The 12183-nt window shown below is 39.0% G+C and overlaps 1 protein-coding gene across 1 annotated transcript in view; it reads left to right on the forward strand.

Annotated features, from left to right (window-relative positions):
- The window catches only part of LOC132155070 (dihydropyrimidine dehydrogenase [NADP(+)]), a 189051-nt gene that overhangs the window by 39154 nt on the left and 137714 nt on the right, over nt 1-12183 (forward strand). The window contains exon 3 of the mRNA XM_059563847.1: nt 75-157. Coding sequence (XP_059419830.1) covers nt 75-157 — 83 coding nt within the window. The remainder of the gene's footprint in view (nt 1-74; nt 158-12183) is intronic.

Consider the following 12183-nt stretch of genomic DNA (forward strand, 5'->3'; position numbering starts at 1 on the left):
TTTGGTTAAAATACACCCTAAAAAGTTTGTGCCTCTTTGTCCCACCAGTGTCTCTGTGTGCTTCATTCCCACAGTCTTGTGTGAATTTGGAGAACAACTTCGATGACATCAAGCACACGACTTTGAGTGAGCGTGGGGCACTTCGGGAAGCGCTGAGGTAAGCACTGTCTCCATAGCAACAGTCACAGTCAATGCAAAGAAGAATTTCGGGTGGGCAGCCGAAGGAACGTGTGTGCATGTGCGTGCCGTTTGGCGAGATGTGGACGAGTAGCGATGTAAGTCATTATTCATTATTGAGGGAATAGAGGGGTGTACAGGCAGCACTTGGCTCTGCTTTTCACAGGGATTAATTTGTTGGAAGGGAGCTTCCCTTTGGGCTTTGCCTTGACTCTTCAACCCTGCAGGAGTTGCTAAGGCTGAGTGCACAGTGAAAAATGTAAATGTTTAATTTGTTAGTTGAAAATGTTTTTGGGGATCCCAAGACAACATCAGAATACTTGATTATGAGGACTGCTGGTGTAACTTTCCGTATGCAGTCTTAAACATTTGTGCAATTGATAAATAAATATGTGCTTTGTAAATAAGCTGAACAGAGTCCTAAATGTAAATTAGATTTCATGATGATATCCACCTTTTTCTTCAACGCGGAAGTAAGCCTATGGGTGAGACTTCCGTTTTATTAGCCGCAATATGTAAATAACGAGGAGAATAACAACATGCAGTAAACGTTAAAACTGTTTGCAGTACAAACCTGTGTGTTCTTAATTGAGATAACAGATTAAAATAATATGATAGGACACACCAATTTCAATTTCAATATCAAGCAGACAAACGAACTGTTTTGTACAGCTAAAAATAGCTGGACGCCAATGAGACCAGAAGCTAGACCCATAGACTTTACAAATGACGGCGCCCATTTTTACGCCAGGAAAAAGGTGGATAGTTTGTGATAATTCTAAATGGCTCAATCTAAGCAGGGATTTTATAAATTATTGCTGATATTAAAGAAAATATATAATTGTACAGATATCATTCATTCATTAATTCTGCATAAACCTTAGATCTGAGTGATGTAAAGATTATTCACAATGTATGTGCTGATTTTGCTGACAATGTAAAATTCAGCAACATCATGAAAATCATTTTAGTTTGCTGTTTATGTGGCAGTCTCATAATATTACTTCTGTAATATTTTCTTGTCTTGCACCAAATCTAAACTCATTCAACTATTTTTGCCATCAATCAAATAAAGTTTCAGCATGGTATTTTTAATATGTTTAAAATGCTACTGTAGCTGACATAGAGGGAGGCCGCCGACAGACCAGGATCTTGTGTTCACGACAACAACATCTATACTTTTTTAAAACAAATAGGCTTACCGGAATGCAAAAATTCAAAATCTGACATTTTCCAGAACAGAATCCAGCAGGATCAAATTAATGTGAAGCAACAGTTTGTTTTGCAGCAGTGCTGATGGAAGTGGTTCACTTACTGTGCAGCACACACGCGCCGCAGTTACGTTTGGCATAATTTTATTTTAAAAGCCATAATGTCAGTTGAAAACATTGCAATTGTGTTTTAAAAATACAACTACGACAAAGTCCTTTTAGGCAAGTCATACCACTCGGCCACCATCTTGGCAACGCTTCCGGGCAGCTATTTCAGCCTAACAAGACCAGGCTCCTATCTAAATGAATGGGCATAGAGTCAGAACTGCACTTTCACTGGTCACCGGGATGTATAGAAACAGCAGTAAAATATGATAAAAATCGCTAAATATTTTTGCTGACTTTCCCCCAAAATAAGGTTTAAAATGCCTTTTTCCCCACAGGTTATACTTTTACTACGCATGCGCAAGGGTTCCTCAACTGTGCGCATACGTCAGTGGAACCAAACGATAGGCTTAAATGTTTCCCGGTTTGACTGTTAAAAGCAGATGATTGGCTTTACCGAGCATTGCCGTTACGGGTTTTCCTTATATAGTTGTATTGAAATTGAGGAAGTGGCATGTCTCTTATAAATTGTCTCTGACTACGAGCACCACAAAAAAATTTAAAAAGGCGTGTTCAGCAGTCTCCGTGCTGGATAGGAAACAGTCAACAAAGTAAAATGACCTCAAACTTATGCCACACTCTCTTCATTTTATCATATGATCATAACCACGTCTATTCATTTTATAATCCCAGTAGCATTTTATTGAGACTAAAACCCCTATAATTCAAGTGAGAAAGCATTTTTGTGTGTGTGTGTTTGTGTGTGGCTTTTGCACATCCTGTCATGCTGGTGACTGTGTGGCTGCAATAGACGCATTTTGCAGCATTAAGGTTAACGATTAATCAATTAATTGATCGTTAATTTAAACGACGATCGTTCATGGAAATTATCAAAATTTTATCATCCCTAATGTGAACAAAGCACTGTGTCAATTTCAAATAGGAAGTGAAAGAAAAAGAAAGTAAATATGCCAAAGTCAAAGGTGAAATCTTTGGGGAGCGGATGGCGTTTCAAGGTGTGTGGTCCTCCCTGCCCACTCTGTATCTCAGGCGGGGATACACATGATTTGTGTGTCATCTGTTTGAGAGCGGAGCATGCATGGTCAGCACATGAAGGGACTGACTATCAAGATTGTGAGCTTCTTCCGCTCCGTGTGCTCCACTCCAGCCTGGCCATCTTCGAAGAAAGAAGATGGCTCTCTCTCAGGGATCGTAAGCCCGCCCCGTGGTTAATTCCCCCCAGAGAGAGAGCAAGACATTTCATCTGTCTTCCTCTGTGTAAGGCTGACATCCAGCTTTGTTGGGGTAAGCTTATACGGCAGCACGTCAGGCCGGTGAGTGTCTGTGCACTATGGCGGTTTTGCAGGCATTCCAGGCTGATCTGCTAAAAGACCTGGATGAAAGGGAGGTAGAACCGCGCTATAAAACAGTTTTATTTTAAGATGCTCACTATCAAATAGATTGTATCTCAAATCAGGTCTGAGGTATGATTTGTCACAAAGGATTTCAAGGACACATATTTCCATGTATCCATCCATCCTCAACACAGGTGGTTCCTGAGGTTTGCTTTCAGGGGCTAAAGTTTGGCTGTTCGGCATGTCACTCTCACCAAGTGTGTGGATGCTGCTCTGGCTCCGCTGTGACTCCGCATACTCAACTACACTGACGATTGGTTGATACTAGCTCAGTTGGAGCAGTTGGCGGATCAGTATTGGGATGTCATCCTCACCAGTATGAAAGAGCTGGGGCAGAGACTGTTGGCAGCTGCGACCAATGTGTGGTCATGAGTGGCCACTCTGCCCCAGATCGCTGAGATGGCCATCATCTCGTGTGGCACATAAACTGCCTAGAGATGTTGGCTGTGTTTTGAGCTCAGACAACACATCGGTAGTATCCTGCATCAATCGGCAGGGGTTCTGCGCTCATGCCTCCTTTACAGACTGGTGCACCAGATCCTCCTGTGGGCTTAGGGAAAGCTCCTCTCAATCAGAGCAGTCTACATCCCTGGTCACTTCAGTCAGGGAGCAGACATCCTGTCGAGACAGGGGCTGAGGCCCGTGGAATGGAGGTTCCACCCAGAGATAGTGGCGCTCCTATGGAGTGATTTCGGCCAGGCAAGAGTTGATCTATTTTATCTATTAAAATAACTGTATTGTAAATAGTATATTTAAAATTTTCATTTATTCCTGTGGTGACAAAGCTGAATTTTCAGCAGCCATTTCTCCAGTATTCAGTCTCACATGATCCTTCAGAAATCATTTTGATTTGTTCTGATTTGCTGATCAAGTCAAGTTCAAGTCGAGTTGAGCTTTGTCATTCCGTTACATGTGTGGACATACAAGTGGAACAAAATGTTGTGCCTCAAAGGACCATGGTGCTATATAAATACAGACATACGACAATTAAGTGAAAACAGTATAAACATATACACAACTAACCTACTGACATATTTTGTCTGGTGGTCCATGTCAGGAGGTACAGTAGGGTGTTTGTGTGGGGTTTCAGAGAGGGGTGGGGTGATTTGAGTTAAGGGCTCTCACAGCCTGGGGGAAAAAGCTGTTGAGCAGTCTGGCGGAGCTGCTCCTGTACTGTTTTTCTGATGGTAGGAGCTGGAAGAGACTGTGGGGTGGGGTCCTTCACTATACTGTTGGCTTTGCTGGAGCATTGTGTGAGGAAAATGTCCAAGATGGAGGTGAGAAGGGCAACAATGATCTTTGCAGCTGTGTTAAGATCTCTGGAGGGTCTTGAGGTCTGGTGCACACCAGACTGTGATGCAGTTGGTTAGCACACTCTCTATGGTGCCCCTGTAGAAAGTGATGAGGATAGGTAGAGGGAGACTTGATCTTTTCAGCCGGGGGAGAAAGTGTAGACACTGTTTTGCCTTCTTGGAGAGTGACATGGTGTTGGTGGTCCAGGTGAGATCTTCTGTGAGCCAGCAATGACATGTGGGGCCCAGATGGGTTAAGTACGGGTTCCATGGTTACTGTGTGGGCATGGGCTTTGACTGGGTGACATCATCGGGTCCCATGTAGGTTTTGTAGTATGAGTCCCACATAGGAAGCCCATATGAGCTGATTACATAAGAGACAGGCATGGGCCAGCTGGGCATGGGTTTGAACTGAGAACACATATATGGGTCTTGCATAGCATATTTATGGCCAAGTGGGCATGGGTTTGATCTGGGAACACATATATGGGTCTTGAATGGCATATTTATGGTCCATGTGTGCATGGGTTTGAACTGGGAATGCATATATGGGTCCTGCATAAAATTTTTATGGGCCAAGTGGCCATGGGTTTGAACTGGGAAAACATATATGGGTCTTGAATGGCATATTTATGGTCCAAGTGGGCATGGGTTTGAACTGGGAACACATATATGGGTCTTGAATGGCATATTTATGGTCCAAGTGGGCGTGGGTTTGAACTGGGAATTCATATATGGGTCCTGCATGGCATATTTATGGGACAAGTGGCCATGGGTTTGAACTGGAAACAACATATATGGGTCCTGCATGGCATATTTATGGTCTGAGTGGGGATAGCCGGATGGGTTTGATCTGGGAATACATATATGGGTCCTGCATGACATATTTATGTTCTAAGTTGGGTTTGAACTGTTTGTAGTAATTCTACATGTAGGCTAATCAAGCATGTTGAGATTGAGTAATTGTAACTCAGTACATTTCAAGTCATGCTAGTCACCAAAGAACAAACATTGCATACATGTAGATCTTTTGCCAAAACAATCCATCAGTCATTTTTGTTAGTCATGCAGAAAATGAAAAATGTAACTTCCGAAAAATGTAAAAAACATCAAAATAGGTCAAAGTTTATGCTGTGTTGGATTATGCTGATTAGTGGACTCTCAGAAAGGTTGCAGAAATTACCGTAACACTTCAAATAATAGTCCAGTCCCAGATGCCTGTCCCTTGGGACAGAAACACATATTTAGACGACTAGGGATGCTTGATATTATCGGCCGATATTGGCTTTAAAATTCAATATCGGTAAATATCAGTATCAGTTTAAAGATCCTTACAGCGCCCACTTTAACCCTTAGGGTACTAAGCCCTTTTTGGTCCGTTTTCTCTATTTTTACATTTCGGCTTATAAACCATATGTAATGATGATGGACCACCATGTATTTGGTATCGATGGATTCAGAAGACCCTAAGCTACCATAAGCATGCATGCAATATGTTTATAAAGGAAGTATGAGTGAAAAATTTTACAATAAACTAGAGAATTTCAAAACAAAAATGAGATTTTTGTCATTTATTACTGAAAATCCTACCTCACACAACAAAAGTGAAAAGTTTTTGACCCAAAAATATATTTTTCAAACCCTTTGCTTGACAGAAATGGGTTGATGTTCAATCAAATGTGTAAAGAACAATTCAATAATTAACTTTATTTACAAACAGTCCTAGGCGTTTTTTCATTTTTGGGACTAAGCCCTTTTTGGTCCGTTTTCTCTATTTTTACATTTCGGCTTATAAACCATATGTAATGATGATGGACCACCATGTATTTGGTATCGATGGATTCAGAAGACCCTAAGCTACCATAATGCATGCAATATGTTTATAAAGGAAGTATGAGTGAAAAATTGTACAATAAACTAGAGAATTTCAAAAACGAAAATTAGATTTTTTTTTGTCATTTATTACTGAAAAACACACAATATAGAACAGTTTTTGAAAAAAAATTTTTTTTTCAAACTCTTTGCTTGACAGAAATGTGTTATTGTTTAATCAAATGTGTAAAGAACAATTAAATAATTAACTTTTTTTACAAACAGTCCTAGGCATGCCAGTGAGCAAAGCAAGGCCAGGAGGTCTTGTTGTACACTTTGCTTGCCTTGCAGTGCTCACAGTACTTTCTGACATCTGCAGGCTTGTGTGCAGGGTTTGCTGGGTCCAAGGGACAATGGGTAGGGGTGTGCGGCGAGTTGTCCTGTCTGCATCCTGCATCAGAGCAAATACACAATCAAACTGGAAGCTTTTTTTGTGTAAAAATTCAATGTAGAAAAAATAACTCCTATAAACTCATGTAACCCTATGAAACTCCACTGTACACTAAAAACACATTTCACCTCTCTTGACCTGAGCAGTTTACTTAGTTGAGTAAGTCAGTCTATTGAAACAAATTGCACACCACTCTTGAACTGAGTTTACAGGGAAAGAGTAGTATGGTACACTAAAACAAATATTTCATGCCTCAATCGCTATCTGACTAAAAATCCAAAACATATACATACTCAAGATGTATGATATAATAAATTATAATGATAAAGAGGTTATTTGAAGTTACATACCAGTCCTCAAATGGATCTTCCCCATCCTGGTAAAATACTTCGTCATCTGTGTAAAAGCTGTCTGCTCCAGATTTCCCCTCGTCACTTTCCAGTAATTGTTCCAGAGCTTGTTCTGCCCTAGATCTTTTACTCCTTGCAATTTTGATAAAACAATTCTGTAATAATGCTATATCTCTCTCGAATTTATCTCTTTGTGCTCGCTAATACTCCGATCGTTCTCTGTAACACTCCGATCGCTTTCTGCTTTCTCCACCTCATGCTGATTCTCCGATCGGTTATTGATTACACCTGGCTGGAGGTCGTTTTACTATAGTCCAGCCCAGCTTTTACAAGGCTACAGCAGAGCTACAGAGTCCTCTGAATGGCTAGAATAAATCATGGTAACCTTCCTCTGATTGGGTTAGAAAAATATTCCTCCCAGCGGTTTTTACATTGGTTGTTGCGTGTTGAATCTGCCTAACATAATAGTTTTCATTGGCCTGTTTACGCAGTGGTATTGCGCAATAAGGGAAGCGTGTTTAATATACAAACTGGATACCGCTGTTTTCAGTGGAATCTGAGGAAGACGGCAAAAAAAACCGCATCTCTCTAGCATTAATAGTTTTTGAGATAACTACACATTTGTAAAAGTATGCCATTTTGGGCGGTACCGCCCAATCCGTCCCCAGAGGGTTAAGCCCATAGGGGCATTCACGGTTGAATCCTGGTGCAAGCCCAGTTTAAACCACTTTAAACTTCGGGGTGGTGTTGGCGCAGTGGATAAGACACATGGCTTTGCTGTGAGAGACCCAGGTTCGAATCCACTGTGAGACACCAATGTGTCCCTGAGCAAGACACCTGTGACCTCTTACGTAAATAGCAATTGTAAGTCGCTTAAGATAAAAGCATCAATTAATGTAAATGTAAACCCATTTAGGCAGTTGGGGCCCAAATGGCTGACATGAATTACCCAGTTAAAACCCACATAAGACCCTTACAGGTCCCACCTAAAAACCCATCTTGGCATCCATGGCTGGATCCCGGGTGCAAGCCCATTTTAAACGCCGTTTAAGCAGGTGGGGCCCAAATGGGTCTGTCATGAATTGCCTGGTTAAGATCCCACTTAAAACCCTTATAGATCCCTTTTAAAGCCCATCTGGGCATCCATGGCTGGATCCTGGGTGCAAACCCACTTTAGACCCATTTGGGCAGGTGGGGCACAAATGGGTCTGACATGAATTGCCCAATTAAGACCCATGCAGTACCCTTACAGGTCCCGTCTGGGCTTCCACGGCTTGCCCCAATATGGATCCCGGGTGCAAGCCCATAATGTGGCCCACATTTGCCGCCCATGAAGCCCTCATCTAGGCCCCACATGTCATTGCTGGCTGGATATAGTAACAATTTAAAGGTCTTTACTTTCACTTTCTCAGTTGAATTCATCCTTGTTGAAGAAAAACATTATAATAACATTAGCATTAGTTTACTGCATTGGTTAACATGAACTAACAATAAAATTAATTTGTTAATCTTACTTAATGTTAATTCTTCATTTACTATTACATTATTAAACTCAAAAGTTGTACCATAAATGGTAGTATAATTTTTGTAGCTATATTGCCCAGCCCTAATAATGCTCAGTTTGGTTAGATGTGATATGCAAGACTGATGAAGTAACACTTATGTATTGGTTATGTGTATGGTAAAAAAAAATGGAATTATTTCAGAAACATTTAGCTGTTTGTACCATAGTTTGCAGTAAAATGAAAGTGCTAAAAGCAGAGTGCATTGACTCTAGACAAGCCTTCCTCAGTTATCCAAAGGATATTAAGATGACACAATTGTTTGAAAGTGTTTTGATCTTTTATTGTTCATTCACACTTTACATTATGGCTTCATTAGTTAACATAAACTGCCAATGAAAAAATTCATTACATTCTGAACGTTCATTAATCTTAGGTATTCCAATATTTAATAACACATTGTTAAAGTTGCAACTGTGTTATTTAATGAGCTAACATGAACTAAGACTTGTATTTTTTAACAAAGATTAATTTCATCTATAGCAAATGTAGCTATTGGTCATTGTTTAGCTGTGCATTTATTGAATGAGCACTATGCGATGTCCGAACTGATTACACTATATTTTATGTATTGCACTGTATTTTATGTAAAATCATTTTCTATTTTTAAACTGTCTTAAATCATTTTAAGTCAATTTTTAAATCATTTTAATTTTCAAGTTCTTAAATTGCTTTTTATTTTTATGATTATTTTTCTTCATGACTTTTTTTATTTCTTTTTGAATTACCATTGTGTACGAAATGTGCTATAAATAAAGTTGCCTTGCCTTGCCTTGAATGTTAATGCATTAACTAAGGTTAACTAATGAGGTCTTACTGTAAAGTGATACCTATTGGTTTTTATAGTTCTTTTGCACTTTAATGTGTAAAACATTTAACTTTACCGTATACCGTGATAAAAGCATTATCAACAGGAACATTTGATACCGCCATATCCCTAACAACAGGTAAAGTTAGTCAGATCTTTTACCCTCTATCTGCTTTTCAGACATCTGTCTTCTAAACATAATGATCTATTCAAATGTATACTGAAATAGCACCACATAATGAGTTCATTTGAACAGTATGTCTTAATTCTGCAAGGCATCGAATATGCATGAGCATAGCATTGCATCTGTTGATCATGAATTAAAAGAAAAAACGCAGCGAAAACCAAGATTTGGGAGAAGAGTGCTAGAGATATTGGAAACATTAATACACACTTTTGTCCTGCAGAGGTTGATTTTAATCCTTCTCTAAATGAGACTTCCCTGCAGTGCTGGTTGGTAGATTTAATAAAAGATTTAGGTTTTATAACTTCTAATAATGCTGAACATGAAAGTCAAAGCAGTGCACTGTTCTGGTGCTCATCACAGGAGGCAGCTGGCTTATTTGGCCTGTTTGTTGGGCATAAAGGATCTAGATTCCCCGGGTCTGGATTCCCAGTGTCACAAAACAGCCAAAAAGTTGACTCCTCATTAAAGACAACAGACTGGTTCACATAGTGAAGCAAAGTTACTAAAATACTACTCTTTCATACCTCAAAACTATAATTAAAGATGTTGCACTATAGCTCAACTAACTGTATTTTGATGGCTTATCTTCATGTCAGTGACATCATAAGCACTCCAAGCACTCACAGTATGAATCCACTTTGATTTCAGAATAAGTCAGATAATGACTAAAGAAAATTGTGATGTTTCATCCAGAGTTATTATGAGGTACGGCAGTTTAGTCATCATATTGAATTGTTTGTAAAATACCTACATTGACATGCCTATTAAAATTCTAGTTGATAAAGCTAGTTTCTGACATGGTTCTGACATCTTCAGTTCATGGAGGCAGGTGGAACCTTGTTTTGCTCTCACTTAAAATAATCATATAATTTTAACTGCTTGTGGTACATCCTACACTGGCCTGTCCAAACCCCACCTTATGGGTCCTATCAGTAGGGTTGGAAATTGAGATCTTTTTTTAAATATGCCTCACATGAATAAAAAATTTACAGTACAGCTAGTGTAGTCCACCTATTAAATGGACGACTGTAAGATATTTTTTAGTGAATCAAACACATAGAGTGTTCAGCTATGAGATACACTTTTACATACACATTTGTTCATTAGAGTACATATATTTGAAGATCCCAAGTTCGAGTCCCAGCCTGTGGACCTTTCCTGGTCCTGTTTCCCTCTCTCTGTCCAGCTTTACTGCCTGTCAAACTTACTGTCCTATCTTAATAACAAAGACAAAAAAGGCCAAAAATAAATATGCTTTTCAGACGTCTGTCTTCTAATATCTGACATAGCACCACATAATGAGTTCAATTGAATAATATGTGTTAATTTTGCATGGCATCGAATATGCATGGGTACAGCATTACATCTGCTGATCATGAATAAAAAACAAAACAGCAGTGAAAACAAAGAGTTGGGAGAAGGAAGAGTGCTAGAGAGATATTGGAAACTAGAAACACACTTTTGTCCCACAGATGTTTGATTTGAATCATTTTGTACTTTGGGCATCCCAGCTTGTGTACTTTTCCTGATCCCTGATCCTGTTCTTCTCTCCTCTCCCACTTGATATCCTGTCCTATCTAAATAAAGGCAAAAAAGGCCAAACATAATTCTATAAAAATCTTCAACGAAAAAAAAAAAAAATCATTTTAAACTGAAACTTTTGAATTAAATGCTACTATGTTTGTATTCATATTGTTTAATTTATAGTAAAGGCCAGTTAGAATTTTTTTTTTTTTTTACCAAGTCATTAACCTATATGTAAACACATCTTTAACAAAAAGTGTTTTATTTAACTTATTATTAAAATTATCTTGATAAATTAATTTAAATTAGAAATGTTTTTAGTTTTGAAATTACCTCATAATTTACTAATGGAATTGCTCATTTATTTTATTTATTTCATTATTAAAAGTGCTTAAAGGTAAAATTGGCTTTATATGATACATTTATGAATGAAAGTGAAGGTCTCAAAGCCGACAGCTGCCTTTAGAGTCTGCTGTCAAAAACCGATTTCACAGATGTCAGATGACTGAACATGTTGCGTTGTTACAATGATGAGCTATAATGAGGAATAACTCCTCTTATTATATCCTTTTCCTCCACACTGCTGATAGAAGCCCTCTTTTTTTCCCCATGTATTTTCTTTGACACAGGCACCACAGTATATAAAGGTGGATTGATCATTAAAACCATCCTCTCATCCCAGCTGTCCCGGCACCTAGATTGAAAGGAGGCACCTTTGATTCGGAGCCTGGCTTAATTGGTCATATATCTAAAATGGTTTAAGTAATTAAGATGACCGAGCCAGTCTGTGAGAGGACACTTTCCTTGTGTCCTCTCTGAGAAGTCTGGCACCTCTCTAGGGTCCTCATTATGACTCGGTCCCCACAAGTCACATGTCCTCACAATTGAGGATTTTGATGAGTATCTCTCCAAGTTGACTTCCCACACACATGTGATAAATTCACATTCTCTACAGAAGAGCATTTGGAATTCAGTTGGTAGTGGTGGGAGGCAGGAGGTGATTTGACCGCATTCGCTAATGCCCAGGTTGGTTTTAAAATGAGCTAACATTGTATCATGTTTTGTTGCACTGAGTAATGCACGTGCCGTGTGTTATTGCACCAGAACAAGCATGTGAGTCCAAAAGAGACCACAACAAAAAATCTGTGTTGTAAACTTTAACTTTAACCTCAAAATTCACAAAAGGATTAAATGAAATCATTCAATTCAGATTAATAATAATAATAAAAAAAATCTAGACATTTAATCTGACAGACAGTCGGATGTTCCTTCAGGATCCTTGTTGGAAC

This window comes from Carassius carassius, chromosome 12, assembly GCF_963082965.1.
Source record: "Carassius carassius chromosome 12, fCarCar2.1, whole genome shotgun sequence".
Lineage (NCBI taxonomy): Eukaryota > Metazoa > Chordata > Actinopteri > Cypriniformes > Cyprinidae > Carassius > Carassius carassius.